Genomic DNA, 19,361 nt, shown 5'->3' with positions numbered 1-19,361 from the left:
GCAGTCGGTTCCAACAGACTGGTCGGAGCCGACGCTTTTTTCTTCTTGGTCGGAGAGGAAGATGAAGACAAGGCCTCCTCGAAGGAGGGCTTAATCAGTCCTTTTAATATTAATTTATTCTTCCTCTCCTGGAGGACTCTAGCAGAAAAGGTGTGACACATGCTACAGGACTCCTGTAGGTGCTTGGCACCTAAACAATAAACGCACGAGGAGTGGTCGTCCGTTATCGACATTTTGTAACCACACCTCACGCACTTTTTAAACCCAGAGGGTCTATGTTCCTTAGACATGCTTAGTAACACTAAGAAAACCAGTTAAAGTAGCTGTTAGTGAAGATTTTACCACAAGAAGTGAAAGTAATAATCTTTTTTTTTTTTTTTTTTTTTTTTTTAAGACAAACACAATGTCAGAAAAAATACACAGAACAGTACAATAATCACTGAAAATGAGGGTAAAGACCCTCTAACTTAAGCAGGTACTTGACCTCCTGGAAAAAACAAAAACGCTAGATAAGAATAGGGAAAGGACCCTCTAACTTAAACGGGAAACCTTCCCTTAACCAAAAACACAATTTTTCTCAACAAAAGTTTCAAACACACTCGTACAACAACAATAGCTGTTAAAACAGCTTTTGGGTTCAAAATATCAAAATTCCTGACAGGAAACTTTGAATAAAACAGTACTTAGCCCAGCCAAGTTTGAGGCCACGTCCTAGCTTGTAAGCGGCAAATGAGATCTGGGGGATTAGTGTTGGTGCATCCTGGGATAAGAAATAGCTCATCCAATAAGAGGCTTCGCTCTATAGCATAGCGTGCCGAGTCGGAGCCAAGGGATTGGCTCCGAGCCCATCAGTACTGAATGTAGGCGAGATAGGATCACATAACATCTTAGGTTACTGGCAATTTATCTAAGGCACTGAACTTATCCTAAACATGATACCAACTCATCACAGGATATGTACACACTAACTTGGCATGCACACATATGGATAACTTAGGTTGCTGGCAATTTATCTATGGCACTTACTTGAGATGTGGGAGGAAATTAGAACACTCGTAAAAACCCATACAGACACAGGGAAGGCATGCATATTTCATACAGTTTTCATTTGAAAACTGAACTGGAGAACCATGCACTCTGAGACAACAATTCTAAGTTGTGCATCAGTGTGCCATACTAAGAAGATCAATCAAATCTTGTAAAATAACGCTTTGCTTCAAAAATTAATAAAAGTAATACATCAGACAGATACTGTTGACCTTACAGTCCAGTTTTCTGCCTGTTGTCTTCCCCAGAATTCCAGAAGAATATTTTCATAAGGAAGACTGTGCTCGCTGTTACAAAGGACAGTTTTCTTTATGTTTATTACCAGATGGCATTATTAGTGGGGCTTATTGGCACTCATTCCCCTCTATCATTATTACAAAAGGATCTGTATCACAGTAATGCCCCATAATCATAGTGAATAGCAAGGGAGTTAAAAATAAATAATAGAGTAATTATTATTTTTACAGACTATGTTTGTAATGTGTCAGATATTCTTTTTCTTTATTTCTTCGGCTATTTATTACCGTGTCAAAAAGGTTGGAATACAAGCTGCATTCTGATGATGGGCTCACAGATAAGAAAACTGCCAGCTATTTTCAGCATGGAATATCAATTTGATCTTAGCCTTCAAGAATGCAACCTCAATTTGATTCTTTCTCACTGAAGGATTACTGATTGACAACTCCTGTATATTTTAAATATGAACAAGGATGCCCAAGACTTAAAATGACCAAGTCACTGATTTCAGACCAGTTTTACAAAACACCAAAATAAACATGCAGTCCCAAACTAGTGTCTGCCATCTACTGTATGCCAGTTTAACAAAGACCAGCTACAGCTTACTTTAGACAAATATGTTCATTCACTAACTCTGAGAGAACTTCATCAACATACCAACATTAACTAATGTAAAGTACTTTTTTTGTGGAAAAAATATAGAATGTGATGATAATTAACTTGCAGCAGCCAATTAAAAAAACAGCATTTAAATTAAGTTGTCGCACAAATTTCAGAAGTTAGATTGCAGCCATTATCATAAAAGCCAAAGGGATTTAGGGCTGTATAATGTGTTTCCTTAAGTTTCAGTCTAGGTTTTATACTTGCTTCTACAGAGAGTATGCAGTCAATGTTGTGAACTGATAGGCCAGTGAGTTCCCATATGAAGGAGCAATGGATGAAGAAGGATGCAGCTAAAGAGATTATGACACAGGAAGATGTTCTGGAACATTCTGTAGAATGCTAGGAGGAAACTGAATAAAGAATGTGCTCTCAGTTTAGAAGAAAAAGGGAAGAGTTGCTTGATTTAATAGAGATGAATAGACATATTAAGATCGATGAAAGAAATAGATTATAGAAAGTCAATAAGACACAAAATGTTAGAAGTGTGACAAACCAAATAAACACAGTAATCAAGACTATTAACAGAAATTCATGTGATATAACATACGTAAATAGGATATATTACTGTAAAGCTAAATTACTAACAGATAAAGTCTTACCATAAAAATACACAGCAGTAAGTGAAAGGAAGGGAATAAATCAAATGCCATCATAGAAAATAAGTGTCACTGTTATAAGACTATAGAACAGGTAAAGGATCAACAAAAATACTTAGAAAGATATATGTGATAAAAACAATTTGAAGTATTAGAACAGACCAGGAACTATTGTAAACTATTGCAAATAATAAAGTAAAGGTATCAGCATAGCCAGGAAAACTTTGAAGATATGCGGAGAAATACAAAGGAAAAGTACAAAATAAGCAATTCATTGATGACACAAAAAAAGTTTGCGGAGAACTGGGAAACAAAGCAATAGGAATAGAAACACCACCAAAAAAGAAGAAATATACACATTTTGGAGACATTTCTGTTAAGACCCTGTGAAACATAACAAAGATGCTGAATTGGTAGAGGATGTAAAAGAAACAGTAAGACATTCAAATGTACAGGATATGAAATGGGATGAAGTAACAGTCAGAGAAATTGAACAAAATTAAGAAAAGCTTCTAAACGGAAAACCCCAGGCCCAGATGCAGTACCTAACTTCTGGCTAAAAGTATTAAAAAAAAACTAGACAGCAGTAATTTGCCTTCTGACAATGTAAAACCTATATACTGAAATTAATGCTGACAGAGTTTATAGTAATTTAGAAGAAAATTCAATCATAACAAAAGAACAAAAGGATAAGAAAATAGGGTTTCCACCTGTCCCACTTTGCGAGGGACAGTCCCTCTTTGGGCAGTTGTGTCCTGCAAAAAAATTGTAAAAATGGCAAATATCCTGAGATTTTAGGACAAAATTATTTCCCATAGTTTATGTAATAGTTGCATAAAACAATTATTCTGTATTTGAAACATCTAAATGTTATAAGAAACAGAATAAGCAACTAAAATGCTACAAGAATAAGCTTTTATTTAGGCAAAAAAGTGAAGTTTTGTCCATCCAGTGTCTGTCTGCCTGGGATGACATGCTTGACACAAACCGCTGCATCGGCGGGCGGGCTTTACCTGTCACCTGTCACCTTGGGATATTGGGCTTGGCTATTGCCACCCCATCCCATAGTGCCTTTTTCAAATTTAACAAATTCTAAACCTACAAAAAAAAAAACAAAGAAATGGGGGAAATGGCTGAAATGCCAGCTCAATGCCAAGAAGCCAGATCCTTCAAAGCACTGAGCCTTTCCTAGGCCCTGAGAATGATGTCTGTGCTGTGTGTGCTGTAACCCCCTGGTTCAAGGCTAGGTTGAGCACTGACCACTATTAGGTTTTACCTTCAACCACCCCAGCCCACAGCCCCAAAACCACACCCACAACACCACAAAAAGGATATTTTCATAAAGGATCTCTCCACCCCATACCTCCACCTCAGGTCAGGCAAACTGGGGTACAAAACCAACCAGCTACAAACAGCTAACCCAACAAGTAACACAGCTCATCAAATTGTAGCATGCTACAGGCCACCCCCCCACACAGAGCTTGGAGGTACAGGAGGGTTATCACCATCACTAACACACCATCATATTGGGTGACTTCAACTACCAACATTATATGCCTAACTACTAACTTACTGGCCTCCTTACTCAAATCCTGGATTAGTTCATGGAAGAAATGACAATTCAAGCTATCAGTTACCCAGAAACACAAACAGATCTCATAAATAATGTATTAGATCAGCATTGTCACAAATGGTGGGGACACAAAATGCTCCACACGATAAATCCCTCACACATGATCTCCTCATAATCTATCAAATCCCCACCCCACCAAAAAAAAATCACTCCAAGAAACTTCAAAAAAAAAGCAAACAACACTAAAGAAGACTGTACTTCTATCTACTACCCTGAGCCAGGCGCAACCACCAAAACCCCCTACGAGCCACCCCTTAATGCCCCTGCAGCCCTTACAAATGCCTTTTAAGGAACACCTCCAGGACTGCATGGACTGACTCCATCCACAAACAACCAAGACGCTAAGCAACCCAGCCATTAACAAACTTTACAATAAGAGGAAGAGGAGAAAACTAGACAAAAATGACAGAAATAATAAAGCTGAAGTCAACAAAAGAGTCACCCTGAAAAAAAAAATAAAAAAAGTAAAAAACAAGTAAAAATAAAATTTGAAGAGTAAAAATTGCCATGGATTCAATGGATTCAAGGAAGATCATTTCTTCAATTTTCAGCTATGTTAGGAACCTGGGTGAAAACTCCAGATTCAGCTATGCAAAAATGACAAAAATACAAAATCACTGAACCCACAGACATTAGTCCAAAATGATAAGAACACCTACAGACAGGACATCTCCCCCCTCCAGGAGATAACTATCCCTCCCGGCGAGTAATCTAATCCACTTGACTGAAAGCTTGGGTGGCTCTCTCTCTCTCTAAAAAAAAAAAGCATCAATGGGGGGTGGGATGGGTGTCCCGCTCTGTGCTAAATACTACCTAAATGAGGAATAATACACGCAGCCAGGCGGTCGTATAATGCAGCCATTACAGCAGGCAAGGCCCCAATGGTGGCGCTGTGGCATGTAGTCCCACACTCCTAGGCTCGCCCACCTAGGACGCGCCCTCATAACAACACTCAAAGCTTAACAATAGGGAAGCTCATGGCTATGGAATGGGATCAACAAGACAAGTCTGGAGGGCATATGGAGAGGACTGGTTGAGGTTTTACTTTGTCAAGGGAGGTTCCATTTTGTTGAACTTGGTTGTCTTCTTTTGAACGGCATTGTTGGCCATTGATGAGGAAGGGTCCTCATTTTGGCTATAAAGACCTTCAGCCAGTCTCCAAGGACACTGAATACAGTTTTACAGTACTTACCCCTTTGTCACACAGCAACCAAAATGTCATAAGCTAACATAAAACCATATGTCACAAGAACCCATTTGGTACAGTTGCTGGCAGAAACACAGGCTTAAGAGTTACTTACAAATGTGGTCAAGTTCACGGCCAGTTACAGGTGGTCTGGTTGCCTGCACACAGATGCTTGGAGCCAGGCCTAAAGTGGAGGGACTAGGCCATCAGAGTTTGGGCCTCCAGAACAAATTTTGCATCACCATGGAAAGCAGGCGAGTGGGACTGATTTCAAAAACAAAAGAATCAGACATGGATATGGGCTGGAACAGATCCCAAGGAAACAGAGGTGGCATGCCAGATATAAGATAAAGTTGGCAGAAACGTCAAAATGTATGAAAAACCATTAACCACTAAGCTACAAAGAATCCCAAGAATCATCCATAGTGGAAAATCACCTAGCACAGGGTGAAGGTTTCTGCTACCTTGGTCCACTAGTTTGACATGGCCTACCTTCTACATTGCCCTCCTAATACGACCATTCGAGACATCACATCCACTCCCGCAGAGGTTGAGTTTCTCCACCGTCCTCACCAAGGAGATCCAAATTAAAATCTATATTACAATGCCCCATTCGGGATTGTCCTCACCAGATATGTGCAGCAATTGCTCACTCACAGAAAAGTGCAAAAGAGGAAAGCCAAAATCAACCTCACAAAAGGAATTGAATGATCAAAAAAAAAAATCTCTAGCCAACAACGTCTGCTGCTCAGAGGTGATGTGTGCCTGACATATACTCCAAATGAAATCGGAATTGGGACATGCTCCACCTCAAAAAATCCCCCAAACCCAAACCACTAGAGCAAAAAAAAAATCCCTCAAAAAACCATGAGAGGGATAACTTAAGGAAAAAGGGAATCCCTCAGATGTGAGGCGGAGACCGGGATTATAACTCCATCCTCTGTGTGACTCTGTCACATAAAAATAATTCAGAAATGTAAACCTGGGTGGGAGAGGTGGGTGTAGAATATCTAATTCAGACATTGTGGATACAAGGTAGGGGGCACAAGGGCATATAAACAGATGTATGGACAGAGGAATGGGAAACTAATTTACCAAAATTTTAGCTATATAAATGGGTGCTCAAGCTTATAAACCTAGTGGGGCATTACTTATAAATGAAATGAACCTATGAACCTTTGTACTGGCTGTGGGTATGTATTGGCCTGCAAAATCTGATGTTTGTACCAAAAATGTCCCACTTTTGAGCATTTGAAAAGGTGGCAAACCCTATAAGAAAAGGAAGTCATGTGGAACTTGTTAAAATCATAATGGAGAATTGTAAAAAAGGGACTAATCTAGGTATGGTATGGATAGATTACAAAAAAACATTGACAGCATACTATGTTAATGGATAAAGGAGTGCTTGCAGATGTGTAGCATACACTCTAAATTGATAATTACATTCCAGTGACCATGAAAAAGTGACAAACCCCTTTGAAGCTAAGCCATTATAAAGGACAAATTATTATCTCAAGGGTCAAAATTCAAAGGGGGATATTCCAGGCTGACTGTTTGCCACCACTGCTCTTTTGTCTTGCCATTAAGCTGTCTACTTATCAGATTAGGTCATGTTTATAATTTGGCTCCCAGATAACAACAAAGTACAAAGACTTCTCATCTACTTTTGTGGATAATTTAAAACTGCATAGTTCATCAGATAAGGAACTGAAAGCACAACTGGAAGTGGTCAAAACTTTCTGAGATGGTACAAGAATGTAATTTGTTCGTAAAAAATGTACAAAAGTAACATTTAAAGAAGGAAAGTTGCAGCTCCAAGAAAATATTGGTCTGGAACAGTAAAGTAATATAAAAGAACTTGAGCAGGAGGGAGTGCATATATATTTGGGAGTTAATGAAGGATCGACCATAAAGCACAAACAAATGTGAACAAAACTCAGTAAGGAATATTTTAGAAGACTAAAATTAATACTGAAAACAGCCAGACATCTAGGAACAAAGTCTAAGCTATTAACCAATTTTCTTTTCATGTTCTAACTTACAGTTTTGGGGTGATTGACTGCCTTCAAAAAGTACTGGATCAGTTGGACAGGAAAATAAGAAAAATGCTTCACGCTTATCAAATTATATATAAAAATTAGTGTATACCAAGATTATTTATTCCTCATTCTGAAGGAGGTATGGGCCTCCACAAAATTGTTTACATGTATAGATGTGCAATTGTAGGGCTGCATACATATCTGATAACCTCATCAAACCCAAACATGAAGAGAACAAATCTAAGATGATTTCCCTGTTTAGTTAAGCAGAAGCATATGTGTGTCAAGCAGGAACGGAAACAAAACCAGAAGTAGACAAAAATCAGGCAGCAACTAAATGTGCCAAAAACAAAAGAAAGAATATAAGGAGATGGATCAGATGAGAATCCAAGAAATGTGGAAAAGGCATAAATATATTTTCAAGTACAACTAACTCCCATAACAATCTCATGTCAATCAGGATCTGATGCAGGAATAGTTAAGGAGAGGTGAATTTAAACCAAAAGATGAAAAGTTAGTATTAGCTGCCACATTGAATTACAAAGCCCATTGAACATGTGGAAGAAACAGACAAATGCAGGTTCTGTAAAACAGAAATGGAACCAGCAGTACATCTTGTTGCTAGGTGTGATAACATTAATGGCAGAGGGTCTACATACTAAAAGGCATAATAATGTGACAAGACTGTTGCATTGGGGATTGTGCAAACATTACAACACTGAAGTAGCTAAGAAACATTGGAAACATGAGCCTTAAAGCAAAATAGAAAATACTGAAGATTATACCAAATGGGATTAACAATTAATGGCAGTTCAAAAAAATATGTGAGAAAACCAGATATAGTAGTCCATGGACAGAAGATAAAAGTAGCATTGGGAATTGAAATTGCTATATCCAGTGACTATACAAAGAAACACAAACTCATAAAATACCAAAATTTGCAGGCAGAAACACGGGCAATGTGGAAGAAGGATACCCAGACAGTTCCAACAGTAGTAGGAGCAATGGGTCTCATAAAAAGAAATTCCAGTCATATTTAGATATGTTACCAATAAATGTAACTCCATATGAACTGCAGAAGGAGTTCATTCTGGACTCATTGTAGTTGCTATGAAGGGCACTTTTGCCTAACAGACTGAAGCAATACTAATTTCACAAACGTTAATTATACTTTGACTTAGGAATGGGGTCCATTCTCATCATGATATTAGAAACCAAAAAGACTTGGATAAATTAAACCCAGAGAATCCATTTAACTGTGTATAAACTCAAAGATTACATCCTGTTTTCTTTATACTGCATGAATCTTTGTCATCCTTGAACTGTTAGAACAATAATCATAGTAACAAGTAAAATAAACATGTATTTAAGTCTGCCAGCCAATTATGCATTTAAAAACATATACCCTTTTCCACCTTATACTTTCAACTGTGTGAACTGTCCAGAAGTCATATTATCCCGCTGCTTTTCCAGTTTATATCCTAGTTCTTTATTGCCTACTCATTTTCAGTCGGCTGTAATTTGCAATAATCTGTTTATTTTATATTAAATACTTAAGAATAAGACAATCTTACTTTATTGACTTTATACAATGTGGAACTGTTTATGCCAGTACTGACAGAACTTCTTCATTATCTCTGTCTTTAAAATTGAATATATCAACACATGGAGTGACAGAAGAAAGAAACAGTTTCATTTCTTTGAAGTCGTCATACTTGATTTAAAATCTGATATCTATTAAAAGTGCGGGTGCCAAAGAAAGTGAAGAGGCCAACTGTAACACTTATCAGTCTTTAGTGGAAAACTTGTTCTACCCATTTCATAACTTGCATTACTTTATTAATGTCTATTTAAATGGCTTACGTCTTCTTGGTATGTAGATGTTTGTCTTCCAGAGATTGTTCCGAAGTTACCAGAGAGTTTTCCATCCATAGTATCAGTAAATTCCTAATCAAAATATAGCTAAAAGTTACACTCTATACATGTAGTCCATGCATGTCTTACATAATAACTGTAATTAAATTAGTGGCATTTCTAAACTTATTAGTTATAATCAGTTATTACTAAAATAACAACAGTGGACGATAATAATCTCCTACATATTTCTAAAACTGAAATGTTATATTTCAGTAAAGTTTTATGTATAGTATATAACCCTACCTTTTGTGATATCTTTCCAGTCCCAACATCAGGTACCTTAAAAATAACAAAATTTATCTTATTAAGTTTCAGACATGCTGTGCATTACTTAAAATCTTTAACATAAGCATGCAGGTGGCATTATTTGTGAAAATGAAAATCTGAAGTAGATAAGTTGTCATGAAAACTATAAAGGCTGTAAATAATTTTTGCATTGTAGAGCAGATGTATATCCTGTTGTTTTACATATACTGACATCATTTAAACATTACATGAATGATTCCAAATAGCTGATAGTAAAACAAGTGTTTAGGTAAAAGGCTGCCCATATTGTATCTTTTAGAGGTGTTTGAAATGCATCTATCTAGCTGTATTAGTTCTTACTACACATAAATTGTTATGGTAATTTAAATAGTGGCTTCAAACAAAACAAAATAAAAACTTTATAAAAGTAATATTTCTTGCAAACAGAAAGGCTTCCTGGAGTGTACAGTTACGTAAGAACTATTTAACACTAACATCATTTCTAATTATTTTAGCAACAACTGGTTGATTATCTCTAATTTCTGCTAATACCAGCAAACAGCATCTATCAAAATGTAGCAAGATACAGCTAAACTTCAACTTTTTAATTCTCTAGCATCTTAGCTATCTAAATATACAAATTTCTGGCCCTTTTCCCAACCCTTCCCTGCTCCTCACTAAGCAATAACCACATTTCTATTATTGCTTTATTATTACTTCATTTTAAGCTGTACATATACTAACTGTATGCTTCTCTTACAAACCTGCTAGGCTAGTCAGACAACAGCATTAACAGCACGGAAAAACAGTCACAGAAAATATGTCACTTTACTTTTCATGATACACACCAAGCAAAATGTTCAGTCTCAGTCACTGATACTTGCATTGTCAGTACTAAAATAGCAATGCATATGCTCCCATTTTATGTGTGCCTTAAAGCCTAATCACTCAGAATGTCTGCTCGTTTCATATTCTAGAATCAATGTGGTCTATATTTTATGATTAATGCAGTCTGTATTTTATGAGAATGTTTGTATATATAGTTATCTCATATTTTATTGAGACTAAAGAGGGTGAGGATCAAACTCACTGAGTTCAGAACCCCAAGGTTAAACTTCTTGATCATGGTTCTCCTTAAGCAATCAGTGTCAGTATGGTTTCTCTTTATAAATCAGTACATGTATGTGTGTGTGTGTGTGTGTGTGTGTGTGTGTGTGTGTGTGTGTGTGTGTGTGTGTGTGATTTTCTCTTTTCTCAGCAGATATGTAAATATGGAAGTTGTATGATTAAGTAAGGTGAGGCAGGTATGAAGTCCCCACCATGAGGACAGCAGGTGAACTCTCCCCTCCCCTCCCCTGCATAAAGACTTTTTAAAATTATTTCCTAGGTTGCACATATGAGTGATTTGTCTCATTTTATCTATCTATCGATATATATATATATATATATATATATATATATATATATATATATATATAAATAATCATATACTCTGATGAGTGCACATTGTACAGAAAGGCTTTCTGCAATGACTAAACAGTTTAGTTAAATATTTTCGCTGACATACTGTGATCCAGAAGTACATTACAGTGTTTTTCTTTTTCACTTTCCTCATCATGTGTAATTGATATTGTTGCATCTTGCCTGTGCAAAATGGACTATGTGCTTTGTAAGTGTGCGTGACATGCCTAATGTTTGTAAGCTTCTCACAGGACGTCAGTCAGGAAATGGACTGCACATTATCAAAATTATGTACACAAACAAAAAACAGTAGGGAAACTTCCCTGGTACACTGGTGAAATTTACCCTAGTCATTATGAGTGCTACCTTGTGTCTCCCATGAAATGAGGACACTAGTTTACTGGGACTAACCCAGTCAACAAAGATAAATAAAAATAAATAAATAAATAACTAATAAACTTTAAAAGGCATTGTAAGTGGGCTGATGCTTTTGAATTGTTTTCAGCCATGATATGGGAGATACACATTAAATAACAATAAACTGAATAAAGTATGAACATACAAGATTAGTAAATTATTGTTTATCTTTCTGTATGTGTGTGTGTGTGTGTGTGTGTGCGTCTTTCTTTCTCTATATATGTGTGTGTGTCTATTTCTGTGTGTGTGTGTTTGTGTATTTTTACATCTGTCTTCCATCACTCTCTGTCTACCTATCTATCTATTTGTCTGTCTACCTATCTATCTATCTATCTATCTATCTATCTATCTATCTATCTAGATAGCAATTTTAAATTCCAAGCGTCATGGGAGGGAGCCCTAGAACAGCAAGACTGAATGTGCAAAAATGGAGAACTTTCAAAATGCTGTCTTAAATTGCTCTGTCTGGACATATGTCCTTTGCTCCATGGTATTGTCATTAATATACATAAGTGGCAGCGGAGGTTTTGCACATTGTTGGTAGGGGATACATGGAGATTCATCCTCCTGCAAAAAGCAACTTTATCAGAAAACAGCAGTTTTCAATGTTCGATGTTCTCCAGTAGGTTCAAAGGTTCATAGTCAGTTACTAGGCATGCATTTCAGGAAACCATTATGGAACCTAGTCCAAATAAATTACCCCAAAGCACTGTCTGGTCTAGTTACTCACTCAAGGTCACACAGCAGCCAAATAAAGGTGAAAAGATTCAAACCCTGTACACTTGCCACAAGAAACAGCTAATTAACAAGTCAGAGCTTTAGTCTTGTGTGCAAACTGCCACACATACCTTGTTTTACTGTTTATTTTTTAATTCTACAATTCACAGTTGCAAGTGCTAGAATTACAATAGAAGTCATTTATCTTTCTCTCTCTCTCTCTCTGTCTCTCTACATACATATTCTTAAAGGGGTTATGCTCAGGATACCAGGATATAAAATACTGTGAATACTAAAAGAGGAAATATTACAATTAGGAACTACAATAAACCTCCAACTAAGGACTTCTTCCTGATTTGTCTTTGTCAGACAACCTCCTTTTATGCAAGCAGTCATTTACAATCAGCTTCTCATTAACTGATTAATACAAATAGTGAGTGACCTGCATTGCACAATGTTGTTAATAAAGTCCTCTAGTGTTTTCAAAAAGTAACGTGGGATATTTTACATCCGCCAGAGTTACCACCAACTCAGGCAGATAATACATAGATTAATGTCTCATCCAAAGGTTGGCACATTTAGTAGGGCAGCATGCACTTTACTTTACACTGCAGTGGCAGCAAGTACCTAGGGTAGGAACAGAACCGACAGCCTGGTGAGGATCTTATCATAAAGGTGAGGTGTGCTAGCCATTGCACCACTGAGACCAGCAAAGTCATCTTTAAACATAGATGGTACATAAAGTTGTTTGTCTTTTCGGCTTTTCCCGGTTAGGGGTCGCCACAGCGGAACTCCGGTCCGCTAATGATTGGCAGTCGATTTATATGGTGCTGAGTTGCCAGCCCAATGCCCAACCTTCAGCGAAGGCATGCCCATTCATGCATGTCCTTTGGAGGCCACTCAACCACAGGGAGGACATGCAGACTCCACACAGAAGACACTCCAGCCGAGAACCTAGATGGTACATAAAGTAATTACTTTAAATGACATGCCAGCTTCCTGAAATTATATTTCTGCAATGTATCATGGGTTATACAGCACACTTAAAGACATAGCAGACATTCAGAACAATATTTCACTAATTAATTTTAAAATTCAAATGAACAACATGAGTAATGTCCTAATTTGATAACAGATAAGTTCATAGTTGTTTATGCCTGATCCTAGTGATAAACAGTAATGTATCATAAAGTAAGACAGCTTCAAACATCTGTTATACTAGGTCACACGACGTCTTTCTCCTTCCTCTTCATACCATCCTCCTAATAGCATTTTCTTATCAAGCAGAGCAAATTCATATGCATTTAAAGAGTAGAAAGTGAATGTACCTCACAATCTTTGGTGCCTCCTTCTTCATTGTGCACCATTAAACGATATTCTGTTTCTTTGTCAATGCTGATTCTAGGATGATCCTTACAAGTGCAATATAATAGTGCCAGGAGTGCAGCTAAAACAGAGAAGCAAACATTTTAACAAAATGCTTTTACTTTAAGTGGATAGCCACATTATTTTCTTAGTATCATAATTTACTGAAGCAATGTTTTGTGAAAGAGTAATCTTTTAATACAGTTTGGAACAACAGAACTTAAACCAGTATTAACACCAAACTATCCCTCTTTGTATGTGTCAGCAATGAAAGAGAGATAATTTATAAAATACCTTAAAAGTATTGTGTGCATCTATTAACTAGTATATGACTCTATATGTGTCTATGTGAGTAAAAGTAGACATACAAAGAGGTGTGTGTGTGTGTGTGTGTGTGTGTGTGTGTGTGTGTGTGTGTGTGTGTGTGTGCATGTATACACACACACACACACACACACACACACACACACACACACATGTGCGCGCGCACACCCAAAAATTTAGGGTTCAGTCCTGGCATCCACTGACTCTGTGTGATTTTTATACATCATACTAGTATTTTTCAAATAACTTTGAAAGATGAAACAAATTTGTCTATTCTGGATACCAGGTTATGTATTCAATGCAGGCAAAGAAAAGAATAAAGGATGGTCTGCAGCTGCAGTGCATGGAACATTCATTATCCAAGTGGTAGGGCAAGGAGTAGAGCCAGAGCTTATCTAAACTATCTTGTCTCTGTTTGTGATTGACTGTACAATTGCCTGCTTAGAGAAGTTTTTATTTGAGTCTATATTTTATTTTTTACCACTGCTTTTCACTGTTTGTAGAAAGAAAAGGATAGCTTGTAGACAAGAAGATTTATTTTGATTTATATTTCATTGTTTTACCTTTAATTTTCACTGCTTGATGTTAGAAAAGGATGGATTTTAGACAGGCAACTCTAGCCATCCCAAGGGGCCTAGTCAGCTATAAATTCAAACACTCTGCAGAGAGGACAATGCAGAGGTTATCTAAACAACCCTGTCTTGGTTTGTGATTTATTGATCTTTACTGTTAAAACCAGGTATAACTGCAAACAATAGTGAAGGAAGGCTGCTGCACCATTTAGCACATAGCATAAAGGAATTCCAGCTTTTGTTTGACTTTCACAGCTTGTACAGTCAGAGCAACAACTTTTCTGTATTTAATCTAATATTCAGTTATATATTGTTTGTGTGATTTTTCTCGCATAATTTGATTTAAATTCTCTGAATTCTGTGATAACTGATTCTGATTAGTCTTTTCTTTTATAATGTTTTATTCATTTGCAGATGAATATGGACTCCACAAATAAGTTTGTTAAATCACAAATATCTCATACAGTGTAATAAATGCTATGTATATTTAAAGGTAACACTTGATAAGACTGGTGATCTGTGCTCCTCATGACAAGAGCTGGATGATTTGCTTACCATTGTTAGTAGTAAATCTAGACTTACTGATGACGATTGCACTTGTGCGTGCAATTGGCACGGGTTGGAGAACTTTTGTTAAACATTTTAATGGCTGGACTAATGAGATAAATAATGTTAGGCAAACAGCAAATCAAATAATTTAGGAAAGGAAGTGTCTATTGTCTGTAAAGATCACTCAACCCCTATGAAACAAGATAATGCCATTAATAACTTTGGAATTCTGGATAGAAGTATTCAATAATCTGAGTATTCAGAGTGAATAGCAGGAAATAAAAAAGAAAGGAACGTATAAGTTTACAAAAAATAACAAGGAAGAAAAAAGAGACTGATAAATGTCTGTAAAGCTAAGAGAATATATACTAAAAATGACACTGCTTTATTAGGTAACACACATATTATAGGGGATGATAACAGTAACATTTCTCTATCAGAAAACCTCCAGTCTACTGAAAAAGGCATTATTTTTCCAAAACAGAAGTTAGAAAAAAAAGAGGCAAGGGGCAGATGAAAAGGAAGAGATTAAAACTGAATATGGAAGGATTGAGGAGTATTACTTCAAGAAAAAAAGAGGAGAAAGACAGATGGTGACAACTTGGCTCAAGCTGTGGATGTACAAAGCTGGCTGGATAAGAATTATATGCTTCAAATGTAATAAGCACTGAAAACAGAATGATTAACAAGACTAATGGTGATGAAGATCACTCCTTTGTAGCACCTGATAGATCAGATATTACTGTATCAGAAGCTGAACATTCTTCAGAGCTGGTCAGAAAAGATATTCTTGTAATCAGAGATTCGATTATGAGAGGAAATGATACTTACGGAGAAGATAATGAACATCGAATAGTGTTATGCTTGCTAGGAGAAAAATGGAAAATGTGAGACAAACTTTGGAACACCTTAATGTAAGGAAGTACGTATCTGTTTTTATTCATGTCGGTACAAATTTATTTATTTTATTTAGTTGCAATTTGATTACCGGGGAAGTCCACTGGGCCGAATTGACCCATTTTCAGAAGAGGCCCAAGGAGAAAAGCTCCAAGATGCATTATACAATATAGATACAAATGATAGTTAATATTAAAGATCTTATGTAGAATAGTTACTCATAAATGCATTCAATATCATGCATAGTTAACAAATTCATTAAGCTTGAAGGTAGGGATCACACAGTTTCATTTGAGGAAAACAGATATGGGTTAGGTGTGGAAACAGTTTACATACAAAGCTTTTAAGAAAATGTAAATACGCTTTACATACACACATCAACAGTAGAATGCTATTTACAAGGTTGGGCTGTGTGAGGGTAGCTCCACAAGGACACTGACTGTTAGTAGGGAACTTACAGCTCTCTTAGATAACATAGCTTGTATTGGTGTTAGGATGCATTTTCCGCAAATCACACATAGATATGAGAGTCAGGTCACCATGAATGAAAAGATACCTAACTGGGAAAAAAAATGTCCTGTTTTAAAAAATGGAAATGTGTAGACCATTTAAGCCTAATTTTGGGCACACATGTTCAGGCAGGATGCTGTGTACTTGTCAAGATCAGGGAAGAAAATCTTTGCAGCAGATATTTAGCAATATTTGACAAATACAAGGAAGAATTTTTGCCAGGTCAGACATTTAACAGTTCACAGATAGCAACATTTGATGCATTTCTTTCTGATGGTTGTTAACACTAGGAGCATTATTAATAAATGTTTTGTTTTTTTTTTTTTTTTTTGGAAAACTTGCTACATTCCCACAAGAATGATGTTGGTATTATTTGTGAAACATGGTTAAACAACAATGACTAGAAACCAGTTATGTCAGGGTATAAATGTTTTTACTGTAACAAACATAAAAATCAGGTGTAAGTGTTATGAAGAGATTAAAGACTCTTATGAGACCTGTGATTATTACATGTTCATTGATAACACCAATACTATAGGCTGTGTAACTGTGACAATAAAGACAATCACGGAACATATAACAATCATTGGAGTGTATAGACCACCAAAGTCAAGTGCAGATGACCTAGAGGAATTCATAAATTTCTTGCATGAAACACAGGAGGGAAGAATAATATTAGCTGGGGACTTAAATATACCAGAAATAGACTGGAATAATAATATTGATTCAACAACATTAATAAGGAAATTATTCACAACTTATATTCACAGACAACAATTTTTTCACATTGTAAAAAAATCCTACCAGGCAACAGAGCATACCAGACATTGCTTATGTCCTAAAGAAGTAACTGTTACTTCATGTCACGTTTTGCCACCATTGATGTGCAGTGATCATGGGTTTATAAGGGTTAATTTGCTGCTATTTAATTCTGCCAAAATGAAATCTAAACCAATATCCAAAAAATTAATAACAGATTATATGGAAGCAAAACAGTCACTATGTAAAACTAACTGGAATGAGATGTTCAATGGCAACACTGCAGAAGGAGCATGGAAAGTTTTGAAAGAGAAATTGTTTAATTGTTTAAATGCATAAAAAATGTTTAACATCAAGATCTAGGCATACAACATCAGGAGGATATACTTCCATAAGAACAAGATTCTTGATTAAGGTGAGAGGCAAAAATATATAAGAAATGGAAAACAGGTCAAACTAGAACTTTGGAAACTGAAATAAATAAGACAGACAGCCAAGTTAAGCACTGTGTGAGGCAAGATCGAGAATATTTAAATATGTATATAATGATATTAAGCATAATAGGAAACCATTTTATAGCTACAAAAGACGTAGAAGGAGTAAAATTGATAAACTACGTGTAGATTCTAAAATTTATTCTCAGACACCACAGATTATGGATATATTTACAAAATCTTATGCAAAACGCTATCTCCACAAAGGGGGGTGATAAGTTGTCCTAGTGACATCCAGGTAACCACAGATACTGGAATCAAAATAAATTACATTGAAAAAGAACTACACAAACTGGACCCAAACAAAGCACAGGGAGGACACAGAATTAGTAATAATGACCTGAGAACACTTCAGCAAGAATTTACTGTACCATTACAAAGACTGTAACAAAACAAAAGAAAGAATATAAGGTAAAGGACCAAATGAGAAGTCAAGAAATGTGGAAAATGCATAAATATAGCTGCAAGTACAGAAAGCTTTAGTAAGAACCTCGTGTTGATCAAGAACAAACACTTGAATGGTTAAGGAGGGGCGAATTCAAATCAAGAGATGAAAGGTTAATATTGGCAGCCCAAGATAGTGGGCTACGTACATACTGGTTTACAAAGTCCATTGAACATGTGGGAGAAACAGACAAATGTAGGTTTTGTAAAACTGAATTGGAAACAGTCACACACCTTGTTGCTGGTTGTGATATACTAATGGCAGAAGGACTGTACACTGAAAGGCATAATAATGTGGCAAAACTGTTGCACAAACATTATGGTACTGAAGTGGCTGAAAAACACTGGAAACATAAGTCACAAAGCATCATAGAGAATGATGAAGTCTACACCATATGGGATCATCCATTGCCAACAGTTCAAAAGATAGATGCTAGAAACCAGATATAGTGGTCCATGAAAAGAAGACAAAAGTAGCATTGATCATTGAAATTGTCACACCCAGTGACTACAATGTCTTGCATACAGAGAGACACAAAGTCATAAAATATCAGCATCTGCAGGCAGAAATGAAAGCAATGTGGAAGAAAGATACCCAGACAGTTCCAATAGTAATAGGAGCAACGGATATTATAAAAAAGAATCTACAATCGTATTTAGATATGCTACCATCCTGTTCGATTCTCAGCTAGAGCGTCTTCTGTGTGGAGACATGCGTGAATGGGCATACCTACATACCTCCCAACCATACCGAATTACTCGGTTTTTACCGAGTTTTGGGGTCCAAATGAAGGGGTGCCACGATTCCCGAGTGGCACCCCTTCATTTCCGATTTTTATGCTTTTTTTTGGTTTGTTTTTTTCAATTTTCACGCTGCTGGAGCTGACGTCATCACGTGCGCGATGACATCAGCGCCGGCAGGGCTACCAGCCAGTCGGAATTCAGCTCAAGGAGCTCACGTCATTATTTCCGGCTGGCGGGCATTAAACAGCAGTTTTGTTGCTGTGTTTTATACAGCAAGAAGGCGGGGATTAGAACTTTACTTCAGTCTCTTCACTTTGCTGCCGAGAATGGGTAGGCCTGCGGGAATGAGAACAGGCTGGAACTTTACTCTGCTGTGGGAATTAGGACAGGCTGGCTCTTCACTCTGTTGCCGAGAAGGCAGGATGCGAGATAGACTTTACTTTGCAAGCTGCTGGCAGACACTCGGGACAGGCTGCAAGAACGGAATGAAAAGGCACTTGGAATTAGGTAAGGAAGTGTGTGTGTGTGTGTGTGTGTGTGTGTG

General features: G+C 36.8%; 1 protein-coding gene across 2 annotated transcripts in view; it reads right to left on the bottom strand.

Annotated features, from left to right (window-relative positions):
- The window catches only part of LOC122817093 (cadherin-like protein 26), a 630,240-nt gene that overhangs the window by 74,091 nt on the left and 536,788 nt on the right, over window positions 1-19,361 (bottom strand). For both annotated transcript variants that reach the window (XM_044090256.1, XM_044090257.1), the window contains exons 13-15: window positions 13,488-13,606; window positions 9,562-9,597; window positions 9,265-9,348 (exon numbers count right to left, since the gene is read on the bottom strand). In XM_044090256.1, the coding sequence (XP_043946191.1) occupies window positions 9,265-9,348; window positions 9,562-9,597; window positions 13,488-13,606 (239 nt within the window). The remainder of the gene's footprint in view (window positions 1-9,264; window positions 9,349-9,561; window positions 9,598-13,487; window positions 13,607-19,361) is intronic.

This window comes from Protopterus annectens, chromosome 12.part0, assembly GCF_019279795.1.
Source record: "Protopterus annectens isolate FY-2018-M chromosome 12.part0, PAN1.0, whole genome shotgun sequence".
Lineage (NCBI taxonomy): Eukaryota > Metazoa > Chordata > Ceratodontiformes > Protopteridae > Protopterus > Protopterus annectens.
This window is presented reverse-complemented; position numbering and strand designations above follow the sequence as displayed.